Genomic DNA, 17,378 nt, shown 5'->3' with positions numbered 1-17,378 from the left:
ATCGCAGCAAACACAAGCTGTGTGACGCCCCGCGGAGCGCTCCGGAGCGAGGCATATGCCTGCAGCTCACGTCGGAGTGCGAGGCGGTTTATTGCATAGGTTTTATTCAAAGCATTGTAGCCCAGAAACCGTTGGTTGTATAAAAAAACTGTCTGAGAATGAGTTGTAGCGAATCGAAAATGCATCATAAAAAAATATACACTGTACAAAAAAAATTTTTTTGGCCAAAAAAAAAACATTAAATTTCAATTTAAAAAAAAAGTTGAATTTTTTTTTAATTTTTTTTTTCAAAGAAACTTGACGTTAATATGCAACTTTTAAAAAAAAGTCCAGGATGGAGGAATGAAAACTAATTTTTTTATGGTAGATTGATTTTTTTATGAAAATTCTAATTCAAACATTTTTCAAAATATTTGTATTCTGATGATTTTAAAAGATGCAGAGAGTCATTTTGAATCAAAAAGCTCTTGGTAGAAGACATTCTAAAGGCATCGGTTTTCGAGTTATTTCTAATGTAAGCTCGAAAAATTATAATTATTTAAGAAAATACACGTTTTTCCTAATTTGTCCATGGTTCTCCAGCAAAAACCATACGTTCATTGGAATGTTTGACCAAAAATGTACAATTCATTCTTTGACAACAAAACGATTGGGCGAACGGTTCTCAAGGAAAGAGTTAAATATTCTAAGTGATATAAATATATATAAGAATTAAATATTTATTTTCGAGTTTTATTATCTTAGGAACATATTTTTTATGACATAGATACTTTACAGAACTAGTTTCACCTTATATTTTATATACATCATAAGTAAATGATTCGTCATCTTTTGAAAACAGCTTCGTTTGTATCTTATTTTTTGAAATCGGAACAAAAGAGTAATACTTTTGTGTGGCAGCTATGATTATAGATTTTTTGAAAATATTGCTCCATTCTGTTACTCCTTGTTCATATTCTTCATATGATACCCAACTAAATGACATTTTTGATGAATTTTTATTACTTTTCCGTAATTAAGTAAATTTATTACTTTTATTTATTTTGGATGATTGGTCACATACAATTCTTTCGTAAATGAATTAAACGACATACAAAATAGCAAAATGATATTGCGACATTCGCTGGCGATAATCACTGTTAGCTGCATCTGTTTATGTTCAGGAAATTCTACGCAATTTGAACTGAATCTGTATGAAATCTCGATGCCGGATTTTTATGGTTTTTCTAAAACTCACTTAGGCTGATACAAATTTTGAATAGTTTTTATGTCCACGGTTATCAAAGTTAGCTAAGAGGAGGGCAAAAAATAAATAACACTGAGAAGAAAAAAAAGGAATAGCTTTCATGAAAAATTGTGTGCAAGATACGACGTTTGTAAGTTGCATGCAAAAGTGTGTTGAAAAATATCACACATCATCATCAGGCTGTTACAAATTTTATTTTCACTTTATGTCACCCACCCGTTCAAAAATCTTGAATATTGGAAGGGGAAGAAAAAAAAAGCTCAAACCGTTTTGTTCATTTTATTGGTTTTCCGACAGCATAAATGCTTTATTTAGCAACAAACAAGTCCAGTGACAGCGAGAGTGTTGTCAAAAGGCAAGCGAAATAAATAATAATAATAATAAAGCGTTATTTTTAAACATTTATTGGAGTGCAAGTTACAAACTTCATAACTTGCACACAAACTTTGATCGAAGATATTTCTTTTTTTTTCGTCTCGGTGTTATTTATTTTTTGCCACCCCCTTTGCTAACTTTGATAACCTTGGACATAAAAAGAATTCGAAATTTGTATCAGCCTTATTAATCTTTTGGCTTGCCTTTTGATGACACTTTCACTGTGACTGGACTTGTTTGTTGCTCAATTAAGCATAAACGCTGTCGAAAAGTCAATAATATTAACAAAACGGCTTGACCTTTTTTTTCTTTTCCTTCCAATTTTCAACATTTTTGAAGGGGGGGGGGGGGGGGATGACATAAAATGAAAATTAAATTTGTATCGGCCTTATTGGGAAGTCATCGAGGAATTCCTTTCATGTTCAAAGACAACATCAGACAACAGCTTCGCCACTTTGATTTCTGTGTATTTTCACACGGAGAGTTCACGCGATATTTTATTCTGTTTGACGTTGCCAAGTTGACGTAGATGATACGTGGTAAATCATAGTATGTATGTGATTTTCACGTAGATGTTATGTTTGTCACATAAATCATGCAAAATGACAGAAAATGAATAAGTACAGGAAATTTCACGTAACAATAACGTGAAAAATATTTTGAGTGTAAACTTGCATTTCTTGCCATTCGTTTTATTATGCCACCAATTGCATCGCATGGGTCTTTACCATGAGAAGTCGCAAAAAATGCCACTCTGCACCGACGTTATATTTTGTTTTGAACTTGCAAAGACTTGGGGAGCCTGAGAATAAACCCTACTTGAAAGTCCTTTGACAACCAAATGGCCTGATTCTACTAAGATTCGAACCCACGACCACCCGCTTACCAAAGCGGACTCTGTAACCTTGCGGCTACGGAGCTCCCATGCAAACTGTTACTAACACCTCTGGAGAAGAGCAATCGTATTTATATACGAAAACAGATATTATAGGTAACCCAGTAGTTATTGATAGCGTACTTTACAAACAGTTATTATTAGTAAACAAGTAGGTAGTGTTGCACGACAAATATAATTTTTATAGAAAATTCGGCAAGGGGGAACGTGTAGGTAGGCTAAGGTTTAGCGCTTGAGTGATTTATCCAATCGTTTTGTTGTCAAAGAGTGAATTGTATATTTTTGATCAAGCATCCCAATGAACGTATGGTTTTTGCTGGAGAACCACGGACAAATTAAGAAAACATGTATTTTCTCAAATATTAATAATTTTTCGAGTTTGAATTCAATATATCTCGAAAACCGATGCTTTTAGAATGTTAACTACCAAGAGCTTTTTGATTCAAAATGACTCTCTGCATCTTTAAAAATAATCAGAATACAAATATTTTGAAAAATCTTTAAATTAGAATTTTTATAAAAAAATTAATCCACCATAAAAAAATTATTTTTCATTTCTCCATCCTGGACTTTTTTTTTAAGTTGCGTATTAACGTCAAGTTTCTTAAAAAAAAATAAAAAAAAATCAACTCTTTTTTTTAAATTGAAATTTAATGCTTTTTTTTAGTTTTTTTTGGTCGAAAAAAATTTTTTTTGTACAGTTTTGTACAGTGTACAGTTGTTATGATGCATTTTCGATTCCCTACAACTCATTCTCAGACAGTTTTTCTATACAACCAACGGTTTCTGGGCTACAATGCTTCAAATAAAACCTATGCCAGAAGGCATACGCCCTTTTAGAATATGACTCATGGGTGTAAAAAATCTCTCCATCTGTGAAAAATGTGTGCAAAGTTTCATTCAAATCAAAAATGGTCGATATTCGACTATAGGTCATTTGGCGCGATCTTGCTCTGTAGTGATATGTATTTTTTTCTCTTTTCAGGCAGATGCAACTAACTAAAAGTTGGTTGATTGGGGAAACAAAATCGAGAGTGCAATATAAATGATGGCTTCCATACTAAGTGCTGACGGCAGACCCAGAGATGGTTCTACCGAAAATAAATATATTTCTGTTGCAGAATTTTACAATGGCAGAAGCATATTTATAACCGGAGGAACGGGTTTTATGGGCAAGGTAAGATAAGCACATTATGAACTACAAATCATAACACTTTAGGGGCCATCCACATCCCCCTCCGTGGACAACTGTTCATATAAATTCCCAAAATTTCGTGTGGACCGTGGACATTACGCATACACCCCCCCAAAGCTGTCAACGTGGTATGTGGATGGCCCCTTATACACACCTAATAAAAATTGACATTTTAATTAAACCCTCCCAACTATTTTTTGTCGTAATGCTTGTATTGAAATGTTTTGTTGACAGTTCAGCTTCAGTGCATTGCCTTGGTGCATACGAACACCACGATGTATGCTTTAATTGTGGGTCACGTCCGTCTATCGCGAATATGCATGGTTCCAAATTACAGGTTTTGAAGAATGGTTCAGACGCTGGAACGCGTGTAGTTAGTAACTCACTTAAGCGATTTTTAAATACATATAAACGTGACGACCGAGACCTATGCTATACTAGACCTGTGCGCCGAGCATATCATCGGCGGCGGCGGCGTAGAAAACATTTTACCTCGGCGGCGACCGGCGCGCCGGCGTGACGCCGTTGGCTTATATCGGCGGCGGCGGCATGTATCGGCGTGACACTAATTACCACTTATAATTGAGCATAATGTGTGCTTTGAACTCTCATTTTCGGTTTTTTGTTAATTCAACGTTAGTAAAAAAATTATTGCGTCAGGGTTGACATGATGTCAAAACTAGAAATAAAAATGGTAAGAAATTAAGTAAATAAACAATTGAGCAACCAGAAAATAATAAACCAAGCAGAGAAAGTAAAACAAGTGTAAATCCCAAAAAATACAAGGAACACTATTTCCAAAGACGTTCAGTTTTAAAAAAAACCTAAATTAATCCACCTAGCGGTCAGACCCAGCCTTTCTCATTCAATTTTTTATTTGTAAGAACGGATTTACATGAACGCTTCAATCCAATAAATGTATATTCACTCTTTAGGTTCTAAAATTTTGATGTTGTAATCTATACATATAAAAATGCAGTTCGGTCTATCTGTCTGTCTAATCCATATAGGCTCGTAAACTACCGAACCGATCGACGTGAAAATTTGTATGTAGGGATTTTTGGTGCCGATAAAGGTTCCTATGATAGTTTGAAACCCCCCCCCCCTCTTCTGGAAGGGAAGGGTCCCATACAAATGAAACATAAATTTCTGCACAACTCAAGTACAAACCAAGCAAATGAAACCGAATTTGGCATGTGAATGTTTTAAGGGGTAACTAATATGTCCATAATGGTTAGATGGAACACAAATTTGTGCACATCTCGAGAACTAATCAAACAAATGGAACAAAATTTGGCAGGTAAATGTTTTTAGTGGTAACAAATATGTACATAATGGTTTGACACCCGAATCCCTCTTCTATAAGGGAGGGGTCCCATAAAAATGAAACACAAATTTCGCACAGTTCAAGAACCAGTCAAGAAAATACAACCAAATATGGTATGTGAATGTTTTTAGAGGTAACAAATTTGTCCATGATGGTTTGACGCCCCTCCCTCTTCTGGAAGTACATGTTTCTTCACAAATTTCTGCACATCTCGCGAAATAATCAACTAAATGGAACCATATTGGCAAGTGTACGTTTTTAGTGGTAACAAATATGTTCCTTAATCGACCTCAGACAACATTTTGGATTGTAAGATGGCATCTTCCGGTTTCTGGAAAACAGCCAAAAATGGCCGATTTCCACCATATATAATTATATCCGGATCTAGAATAATACAGAGGAGCTGAAATCGACCACAGATAGCATTTTAAATTCTAAGATGGCGACTTCTGGCTTCTGAAAACAGCTAAAAATAACCAAATACCACCCAATATGAGTTTTTCTTTAACCAGTATGCCGTTCAAAATCCAGAAATTGTCTCCAAATGCCATTATGAAATCCAGAATGGCGACTTCCGGTGTCGGAAAAACAGCGCAAACGACCAAATACCACCTAATATGGGTATTTCCGGAACCGTAATGATGCACTGGAGCCACAAATCGACTTCAGACAACATTTTGAATTGTAAGATGGCAACTTCCGGTTTCTGGAAAACAGCCTGAAATGGACGATTCCCATTAAATATGAGTATTTCTGGAACCAGAAAGATGCACAGAAGCTTAAAATTGATCACAGACACAGTCTTTAATTTCAAGATGGTGACTTCCGGTGTCTGGCAAACAGCCGGAAATGATCAAATACCATTCAATATGAATGTTTTCGGAACCAGAATTACGCCCAGATGACAGAAATTGATTTCACAGGCAATTTTAAAGTCCAAAATGACGACTTTCGGCTTCTGAAAAACAGTCCAATGTGACCAAATATCACCCAATATGAGTTTTTCTTTAACCAGTATCCTAAAAACCATTTTGAAATACAAGATGGCGACTACCGGTTTGTGAAAAACAGCTTAAAATACTATCCAATATAAGTATCTCTGGAACCAGAATGATGCAAGGAGCTAACAATTGTCCTCAGGCACCATTTTGAATTGCCAAGTGGCAACTTCTAGGCAACAGTGGAAAATGACCGAATAATACCTAATATGGATATTTCCGTAAACGTGATGATGCATAGAAACCAAACATTGACCCTGGACACCATTTTGAATTTGAAGACGACCACTTTAATTTTTGGAAAACAACCTAAATAACTAAATACATCCCAATATGGGTATTTCCGGTGTCAGATTGATGCCAGAAAATCTGCTGAAAATGACCGAATACCACTCAATATAAATATATTTAGAGTTAAAGCGATGTACACAAGCCAACAGTCGAGGATGTTGTCATTTCGATTAAAATAAATCATTTCAAATGTGTTGTTATTTGACTTTGATCATATCCTATGGCCGATTGGTTAAGCATTTGCAGACTTTAAACACATCGCAAGGAATCAATGAATTTGAAACGTTCAAATAGTACGATACCACACCTAATGTATGTTAAGGCCACATATATCGATCAAAGCAGGTATAGTTTTAAATAGTCTTTGAATTTCTTTTCTTTCCATAACTTTTGAGCCACATATCAAATTGTTATCAAGTTTGTTATTTGTAAGTTTGAGAGATGACTCGTTCGTATGACACTAGTAATGTTCAAATAAGTCATGTACTCTTTGAGATAATAGACTTTCGTTGTATTGTTTACAATTTAATACATAACAGTTGCTTAAGTTCGATTATAATCAAATGAAATGGGAACGTATAGGGCAGCCAAACTTTGAAACCACGTGTTCAATCATAATTCATCAGTTAACTCTTAACTAGCCCGCTCATCTGATATCAATATTGATCAAATCGGTTGTGTAGTTTCTGAGATAATGAAGTTTCGTGATTTTCACAAGTCGGTACATTACAGATGAAGTTACAGTTCGATTACAGTGAAATTCAATAGGGTTATCTGAGGCAGCTAGACCATTCATTTGACACTAATTTTGTGGAAATCGGGTCAGCCATCTCTGAGAAAAGTGAGTGAGTCCAAGTAGTCATCGGAATATGTTCCTTTGCATAGCTGGATTTCACATTTTTAAATATAACAGGCAAACTAATAGTCCGATTGTGAAACAAATCAATAGGGTCATATGGGGCAACTAGACCTTCCATTTGACACTGATTTTATGAAAATCGGTTCAGCCATCTCTGAGAAACATGAGTGAGATTAAACAGTCTTCAGAACACGTTTCTTTTCATAACTTTTGAACAACATGTTCAATCTTCATAAAATTAAAAACTTAAGGGTTTTCAGGTAGCCCGTTCTTTTGAGACCAGTTTTGTTCAAATCGGTTGTGTAGTTTTTGAGATAAGAATGTTTTATGATTTTTACTGTTTGGTACATAACCTCGAAACTAAAAATCCGATTAAAATGAAATTGAATTGGGTCTTATGGGACAACAAGACCTTTCATTTGCAATTAATTTCATGAAAATTGGTCCAGCCATCTCTGAGAAAAGTGATTGAGAATAAAAATCTGCACATACACACACACACATACACACACACATACAGAAAATGCTCAGCTCGTCGATCTGAGTCGAGTGATATATGCCATTCGGCCCTTTGGAGCACTTTTATACTTTCGGTTTTGCAAGTGATTGCTATACCTTTCTAGGAGAAAGGCAAAAAAGATAGATAGTTTGTCGATGATTACATTTTGATTAACCTTAGACCGACTTTGGGAAAGTTCGATTGATCTTACGTTAGAGGATCGTTTTCAACTTTCATATATTTTGTTAGGTTACCCATGGAAAAACTGAAAAAATGGGATACTTTTTTCATTCAAATAGAGTTCTTCGTTAAACTCCACAGATTCTTCATTACCATCTGGAAAATTTTTGTTTGCTCGAAACAGCGTTGAAAAAGGCAACGAAATCATATGAACTATGTGATGTCATTACTATGAAATTCACTGTTCAATATGATGGGTCGAAAGCGATCCATTCTGACCGAAAAATTCGCAAATATCACCATGGTAATGGAAAGTAGCTGAAAGTGTTTTTTTCGATGCCTTAACGTTCAAGCAACAAAGTAAGGAGAATTCAGCAAAAACATAGTCGATTTTCAGTGAATTCTTGCATATTGATCTAAAAAAAAACTTAGTATTCTAGAGAAAACTAAAATCTTTACCAAAAAATAGATGAAAAACCACTAATCATTTTTGCCTTTCTCCCAGAAAGGTATAGCAATCACTTGCAAAACCGAAAGTATAAAAGTGCTCCAAAGGGCCGAATGGCATATATCACTCGACTCAGATCGACGAGCTGAGCATTTTCTGTGTTTTCTGTGTGTGTGTGTATGTGCAGATTTTTATTCTCACTCACTTTTCTCAGAGATGGCTGTACCGATTTTCATGAAATTAATTGCAAATGAAAGGTCTAGTATCCCCATAAGACCCTATTAAATTTCATTGTGATCGGAATTTTAGTTTAGAGGTTATGTATCAAAATGTAAAAATCATGAAACATCATTATCTCGAAAACTACACAACCGATTTGAACAAAATTGATTTCAAATGAACGGGCTATTAGAAATACCCTTAACTTGTGGTTCAAAAGTTATGAAAAGAAACGTGTTTTGAAGACCACTTAATCTCACTCATGTTTCTCAGAGATGGCTGAACCGATTTTCATAAAATCAGTGTCAGATGGAAGGTCTAGTTGCCTCATAAGACCCTATTGATTTGTTTCGCAATCAGACTATTACTTTGCCTGTTATGTTTAAAAATGTGAAATCCAGCTATGAAAAGGAACATATTCCGAATACTACTAGAACTCACTCACATTTCTTAGTGATGGCTGACCCGATTTCCACAAAATTAGTGTCAAACAAAAGGTCTAGCTGTCTCATAACACCCTTTTGAATTTTACTGTAATCGGACAGTAATTTCGTCTGTAAAGTACAGAAATATGAAAATCACGAAACTTCATTATCTCAGAAACTACACAACCGATTTGATCAATATTATTATCAGATGAGCGGGCTAGTTAAGGGTTAACTGATGAATTATGATTGAACACGTGGTTCCAAAGTTTGGCTGCTCCATACGTTCCCATTTCATTTGATTATAATCGAACTTAAGCAACCGTTATGTATTAAATTGTTAAAAAACAACGAGAGTCTATTATCTCAAAGATTACATTTTTTATTTGAACATAACTAGGGTTATACGAATGAGTCATCTCTCAAACTTACAAATAACAAACTTCATAACAATTTGATATGGGACTCAAAGTTTTTGGAAAGAAAAGAAATTCAAAGACTATTTAAAACTACAGCTGCTTTGATCGATATATGTGGCCTCAACATAATTTTAATGTGGTATCGTACTATTTGAACTTTCCAAATTCATTGATTCCTTGCGATGTGTTTAAAGTCTGCAAATGCACGACGAATCGGCCATAGGATATGATCAAAGTCAAATAACAAATCGTTTGAATGTTTGGTTTTATCGAAATGACAACATCTTCAACTTTTGGCTTCTGTACATAGCCTTAATTCTGAATTTGTTCATATTGGGTGTTATACGGTCATTCTCAGCAGATTTTCTGGCATCAATCTGACACCGGAAATACCCATATTGGGAGATACTTAGTTATTTTGGTTGATTTCCCCAAACTAAAAGTGGTCATCTTCAAATTCAAAATGGTATCCAGAATCTAAAATAGGGTTTGTGGTCGATTTCAACTGCTGTGTATCATTCTAGATCCGGAGATACTCATGTTTGACGAAAATTGGCCATTTTTGGCTGTTTTCTAGAAACCAGATGTTACCATCCTACAATTCCTAATGGTGTCTGAGGTCAATTTTTAGCTTCTTGCAAAATTCTGGTTCCGAAGAAACCCATATTGGGTGGTATTTGGTCACTTTTTGTCATCTGGGCGTAATTCTGGTTCCGAAAACATTCATATTGAATGGTATTAGGTCATTTCCGGCTGTTTGCCAGATACCGGAAGTCATCATCTTAAAATTCAAGATTGTTTCTGTGATCAATTTTAAGCTTCTGTGCTTCTTTCTGGTTCCGGAGATACTCATATTTAATGGGAATTGTCCATTTCAGGCTGTTTTCCAGAAACTGGATATTGCCATCTTACAATTTAAAATGCTGTCTAAGGTCGATTTGTGGCTCCAGTGCATCATTACGATTCCAGAAATACCCATATTGGGCGGTCTTTGGTCGTTTGCCGCTGTTTTTCCGAAACCGGGAGTCCATTTTGGATTTCATAATGGCATTTGGAGACAATTTCTGGATTTTGAACGTCATACTGGTTAAAGAAAAACTCATATTGGGTGGTATTTGGTCATTTACAGCTGTTTTTCAGAAACCGGAAGTCGCCATCTTAGAATTTTAAATGGTATCTGTTGTCGATTTTAGCTCCTGTGTATCATTCTTGATCCGGATATTATTATATTGGGTGGAAATCGGCCATTTTTGGCTGTTTCCCAGAAACCGAAAGTTGCCATCTTACAATCCAGAATGTTGCCTGAGGTCGATTATGGAACATATTTGTTACCACGCAAAACATTCACCTGCCAAATATGGTTCCATTTAGTTGATTAGTTCGCGAGATGTGCAGAAATTTGTGCAGAAATTGTGCCTTCAGATGAGGTAGGGGCGTCGAACCATTATGGACATATTTGTTACCTCTAAAAACATTCACATACCAAATTTGTTTGTATTTTCTTGATTGGTTCTTGACCTGTGCGAAATTTGTGTTTCATTTGTATGGAGCCGCTCCCTTCCAGAAGAGGTAAGGGTCTCAAACTATCATAGGAACCTTTATTGGCACCAAAAACCCCTACATACAAATTTTTACGTCGATCGGTTCGGTAGTTTTCGAGCCTAAATATATGCATCAGATAGACCGGACTGCATTTTTATATGTATAGATTACAACATCAATATTTTAGAACCTTAGGAGTGAATATACATTTATTGGATTGAAGCGTTCATGTAAATCTTTTTTTACAAATAAAAGTTTGAATGAGAAAGGCTGGGTCTGACCGCTAGGTGGATTAATTTAGGTTTTTCTTATTTTTTTAAACATTCCCGGATTGCTCATACGTTTACATAAAAATTAAAAATAAAAATAAACATATAAACTTATGTTATAATAACTGAAACAATATTCTCGAAGCAAACTGGCCCCGTGCAAATTATTGATAAAAAAACTAAGGCATAGAACGCTAGTCATAATGGATGGCAGGCATACGGGCTAGCATTGGGCGATACGACGGAGAGTATCGATACTTCAGTATCGATACCCGAATAACCAAAAGTATCGAGATACTCAAAATATCGGTCAAAAAGTATCTATACCAGAAGTATCGATACTATAGCTGAGATCATTTTTTGAATTTTTGATAAATACATTTACTCAGGGTGGCCACTTTACCGGAAAAACGGGAAAAGCGGGAAAAAGCCGGGAATTTTAAATCACCGGGAAAAAAATACGGGAAAACCGGGAAATTAGGCTTCACGCCGGGAAAATCATCCTCCTTCATGTCTGCCGCTTTATTTGTTCAACAGTTTCTGAGGAAATGTCAACATGAGACCCTGTTTTTTTATGTTTACCTAACTGGCATGATTCTGCCGGATAGGGGAAAGCTGGTTGTTGGTTTCAGTTAAAGTCGACAGCGGCTTCGCAGCAAGATTTGCGTCAAATAAAATCAGGCTTGATCAGGTGGATAAATTTACTGTTCCGTAACATATATTGTCAGATTTTAAAGAAGTCAAAAAGTTATCAGCGTCGCGGGAGGCGTATTGAAACTTCTTGTGAATAGTGTTCGACATCGCATCGGGAAGAATCCGGTCAAAAGTCAAATAGGACCGGAAACTTCGAGTCTCGATTTTATTTCGAACCGGACCGGAACGGAGCTACCCGGTTTGTACTTCCCGATTTTTGGTATGATTTTAACCACAAGCAGCAAAAAAAATTTTTACATTCTGTGTTGGACCTTTTGACTACTTGATTTTGTTGGGGAAAGACGCTATTTGTTAAAGATTTCTCAGATTTTTTCTATATCAAAAACAAACAGTAGCTAAATTATTTTTTTTTTCAAATTGTTTATTCAGAGTGTCAGTTGAATTTATTTTACGGACCATGAGAAAATTTCTTATACATTACATTGACCCCAGCTCGAAAATTTTAAAGTCCTAGGATCGAAGTTTTTCGAAAAAAAAATTGTTTTGAAATAACAGATCTCAACGATTCATGCATTTTGCATAATGCATCTAGACAGTTTCATGTGCATTTTTTTCATTGGTCACTCTGAGGCTCTTCTTCCCAAAGTCCGCTTGAAGTTTTGCCTGAGGACATTTTTCTAGAAGACAAAAACTCTATGCCCCAACTCTTGAATTTATCCCACGCATTTCATTGGCATCCTGATACAGAAGCACTGCAAGCTCGAGAGAAGGTTGACAGAGAAAGATGCAGAAGGAGCAAAAGAGCGCGAGAAGGCAAAAATTGTCAACGATTTGGAGATAAAGAGGGCGAAAATTGTGCAGCAGATCACCATGAAGGTACTTGCTAAAGTCGACAAACAGCTAAACACGATGAAGGAGGAATGTTTTTCATAGTTATGTAACACTATTTTTGCAAGGCACAAATAAGCATGTGGAAATTGATTTTTTTCTCATATGTTTTAAAAATAAAACACCGGGAAATTTCACTAAATATCATCGGGAAAACCGGGAAAAAGCCGGGAAATTGAAAGTTGATATTGAGTGGCCACCCTGCATTTACTGAAAACCAGTATTCGGTTCAGTGATTCGCGAAAATACAGCAAAACTATTTGCTGAACAGAAAACAGTAAATGAATGGTTGCTGGAATCCAGCAAAAGAATTGATATGTCAAAAAATTACGTCAAACTGTCATTAGTAAAACGCGCCAAATCGCTGTGCAGCTGGTACGGGATCATCGCTAAGCTCCTGATAGCGAATATGGGACCATAGCTAAGTCCTTGTTGGGCTAGATGAACTTAAAAGTTGAAATGATAATCATACATCTCTAGTTCAATAGTAATTTGCCTATGATCCGATGGGCGGATGGAATCTGGTGCCTGACGGAAATATGGTTCCCTTGAATTAACTGGTTAACCAGCAAATTGATTTATGCTTTGCTGAATGAACAGCAAATTGTCATAGCTGACAACCAGCAAGTTGTATTTTGTTTTACCGAACATGCAGCAAACGACCTGTCACTTTTATGCAATTGAGCATTACTGAATAATTAGCAAATTTCATTTTGCTGAACAGATTGCTGGAAGCACAGCACACCAAAAATCAGCAAAATTTTGGTGGTTTCCAGCAATGAAAATTTGATGTGCCGACTTTTTGTTGTTTTTCTGGTATCTATCCGCATTCTCTAGAGCAGCATGAATCAAATGACTTCACAAACAAATACATACAGGTGATGCAGAAATTCTGAGCTTTGGCAAACAAATGAATTAAACAACTTATATATTCAAGATTTGTATTCACTGGCCCAATGGGCTGTGAAGCTCCCGTCTTATTTGTATAAATTATTGACACACTTCCATATTAATTGATGAGGAAGTTGATGACATAAAAAAGTTAGATATGTCAGCGAAAATAAGATAGTGAAGTCTACCGCTGAATTTTTCTAACTAATAAATATTGCAATTTTTTTTTTCACTTGTACTCTAACTTGTGTCGGCGGAAAGTATGAGTTAGTTTCCGCTTGCAAATATTCGATCTGAACAGTGTAACCAGAAAACTTATATTTGTTTTTAAAATACAGTCAAATTTCGCTCGTTGGGCTATGTTTAGTTGGGCTAAGTTTTAGTTGGGCTCCCGCTCGTTGGGTTATAGCCCAACTAAATCAAAGCCAAACATCATTTCTGATAACGTTGAATTTCGTTTGAGGGGTTTGTGGATGCATTTTAACGCAGAAAGTAGAATTAGTTGAAATAAAAACAAATGAAGCTGAGTATAGATGTAAACAAACAATATTTTAATCAATTGTCAGAGAAACAATATAAGTTTTGTGCCTTAATAATGCAACGTAGAGCTATGCCTATTTTTGAAAGTATTTGAGAACACGTTATTATTGAGCACTCCTTTTTGGCTTTAAATGTGTGGCCTAAGTAAAACAAATTTCGAATTTGGCCCTATGCTGCGTTTGGCTCAGATTTTGACAGTTCGTTTGGCTCACAACATTCTCTCTATCTATTTCTCCATCTAAAGCTTGTAGTACACTCTTTGTCTAATGGTCAAATTTTTGACCTTCTGACATAATGGTCAAATTTATTTGACATCATGGTTGTTGTTTGCCCGTGTTTGCCTCATGTTAAAATTGGAGAGTGACAAATAATTATCTTCGACCAAATTTTTATCTGTCAAAAAGTGCCAAATATTTGACGCTTGGTCAAAGAGTGTAATACAGGCTTAAGTTTTGCTAGTGCAAATAGACTTGTGCGATACTTATACTGACAGTGGCAGCTTTTCAGTGGTTCCAGCTCGTATCAACTAGCTGGCATCTCCATCCGATTTGCTTTGCTTTATCGCAGCCAACATCGCAGCGGTTCTACGATGTGTGGGCTCCACTGACGCTGACAGACAGCATTAGTGATGGGAAACTTATCGATACTTATCGATAATATCGATAAGTGCTTGACATCGATATTATCGTTAATTTTTTGACGTTAACGATAATTATCGATATTATAAGGGTGAGCACAAGTCAGTGCAGCTGGTTACTAGAGGAGACCCAAAAGAAGGAGACCTTACCTACCCTTCCCCAGGAGTTGCTTTTGCCGCTGGGTATTTGTTGCTATTCGACAAGATTTAGCATTGTTGGGGGTGGTGTAAAGGTTCCCCCCGGATGTCACTGAGTTTCTGAGAAATAATGGTAACTAAAAAGGTATTTATAGGTTTTAGTTTCCTATGAACAGATTAATTCGACAACTCAGTACTGGAGAACTTTAAAAAAATATCCAAACTTTCCGCACCATCTCATAAAAAGCAATGACACGAAATTGTAATAAAATGCATTTTCTTTGGCTTGCCAACTCTTATAATATGATGGACATGCATAGCGGCAGTCTATTGGTAATTCTCTGGTAATTGTTTAGTTTAACTTGGAACTGTTTAAGTTTAAAGTATCTGTTACCCAACAAACAATTTTTAGTTCAACTAAAAATCCAAATCAACGAAATTGTTGCGCCAAAAAAAGTATCCTGATTTATACAGGGGGTGGAAAAAATAATTGAGATAAAAAAAATTCTCTCGAATTTTAAATGGCCAGAACTTTACGAAAAATGAATCAATTTTGATAACCAGTTTCATTCCACTGGCAAACAGTATTATATTAGTATTACTTGGGAACTTGGTGTGACCATCCTACACCGAAAATGTTTCGGATTTCAAGAGTGTGTGTCAAAGTGTACATTTTTGCAACGCATAGAACGTTTTTGGCAACTAAATTGTCTATCTAAAATACTTCATTTAAAAAAATCTGAGATCACCGATATTTTCTAAAATCATTTTTTGTTTTTAAAATTATATTTTTTTCAGAGTAGGATCTTAAACTCATTTTTTTTATATTTTTGAAGTAGGCTGACCAGATTTTCTCGGGATAAAAACGGGACAAACGGGTTCAAAAAACGGTACACATGTTAACATTTATTCTTGAAATTTTTTTCCAACCAAAGCATGCAAACAATTGGGACTGCTTCGATGAACTTACCCCATCCTGAAGAGTGCAATTTTCAGCAATGAGTTCCTGAAATTTGTCACATGATGATCGAAATTTTGACTGACAATTATCATGGTCTCAACTTTCAATCTGACCTTTTTAAATGTTAATCCAGATAAATTTTCAAACGCAAGTTTGCAAAGTTGCTTGGTTTAATAAGACCTACACACCCACAATGTTCGATTGAATTCTGCTAGAGTGCTGCCAGCTCAAAGAAAATTAGTACCCAACAGGGAAAAAACCGCCAAAACCAACACCCATACTTAATAAATTCATACCTCGATGATTCCTTGGCGAATTTTCAATCTTTGGCTACCAATGAACCTGGAATAAATTCTGATTTATTGACAACATATAAACCTATGTGAAACAGAATGTCAGAAAAAGTTCTACGCGTTACAAAAATGTACACTTTGGCACACACTCCGGAAATCTGAAACATTTCCAGTGACCCTTGGTCATGTCCAGTTCTCAAGTTATACTAGGAATCTAGGACAGTTTTCCAGAAAAATGAAACCTGTTTTGTCTGAATTGATTCATTTTTCGTGAAGTTTTGGCCATTTAAAAATTGACAGAATTTTGCCTGCTTCAATTATTTCCCTTATTACACAACCTTCAAAATGAACTTCGGCTTGAAACTACTCCGTAGAAAGCACTCCCGGCGTAAAACTCAAAGACTTTCTAAAACAAACTGTTTAACTCGTCCGCTAGTTTGAATTATCATTCGCAGTATCGTAAGATTTGTCATTCAAGGCCTTAACACAATGGATACGTTGCGGCTGCGTTTGCGGCAATTTGACAGTTAGCCCATACATTTACTGTCAAATTGACGCAAACGCAACGCAAACGTATCCATTCTGTTTGGGCCGTTACTATAACCGCAATAACGTTTGCGGTAAAAAAATGGACAAAAAATTCCCGATTTCATGGGTTTCAAAATGGCGTCAAAAACAGACATCGTGCGGCACTTTGTGGACGCCGGGTATGCCGGTTCTGGCATCTAAAACATTTTGACACTATTGGACAATGATCAGAGCATCGAAAGAAAACCCGGTTCTGGTCGGCCAACGACCCTGAGTGACAAGAAGCTTGCTGATAACCAAAAGGATGCTGAAGAGGAAGACCGAGGGAAAAGTGGCTAAATCGCTGCGTGCACTTGGCCGAGAGGTTGGTGCATGCTCTAAAACAGTGAAAAAGTATCTGGAGAACATGGACATGCATACAAGAAGCTGCAGTCCCGACCACTGGTCTCGGAGCTGCAGGCAATGACGCAGCGACAGCGGTTGAATAAGATGGTCAAGTCGATTTTCCCGGCGAATCGCGACGTGGCAGTGGTGATGGACGACTAGACCTGTCTCACCCTGGATGGCAACGACTAGCAGGGTTCTTCGTATTTTACCTCCCCCACGAAGGAAGTGAGCACCGAGGTAAAGTTTATTTCACATACCAAGTTCCCCAAGAAGG

At 36.3% G+C, this 17,378-nt stretch overlaps 1 protein-coding gene across 2 annotated transcripts in view; it reads left to right on the top strand.

The window, feature by feature from the left end:
• Nucleotides 1-17,378, top strand: part of LOC129733017 (putative fatty acyl-CoA reductase CG5065) — a 60,434-nt gene that overhangs the window by 27,735 nt on the left and 15,321 nt on the right. For both annotated transcript variants that reach the window (XM_055694556.1, XM_055694555.1), the window contains exon 2: nucleotides 3,502-3,693. In XM_055694556.1, the coding sequence (XP_055550531.1) occupies nucleotides 3,562-3,693 (132 nt within the window). In that variant the 5' untranslated portion in view covers nucleotides 3,502-3,561. The remainder of the gene's footprint in view (nucleotides 1-3,501; nucleotides 3,694-17,378) is intronic.

The sequence above is a fragment of the Wyeomyia smithii genome, chromosome 3, assembly GCF_029784165.1.
Source record: "Wyeomyia smithii strain HCP4-BCI-WySm-NY-G18 chromosome 3, ASM2978416v1, whole genome shotgun sequence".
NCBI classification, from domain to species: Eukaryota; Metazoa; Arthropoda; class Insecta; order Diptera; family Culicidae; genus Wyeomyia; species Wyeomyia smithii.
Note: the sequence above shows the minus strand (reverse complement) of the source record. Positions and strands in the feature narration are given on the sequence as shown.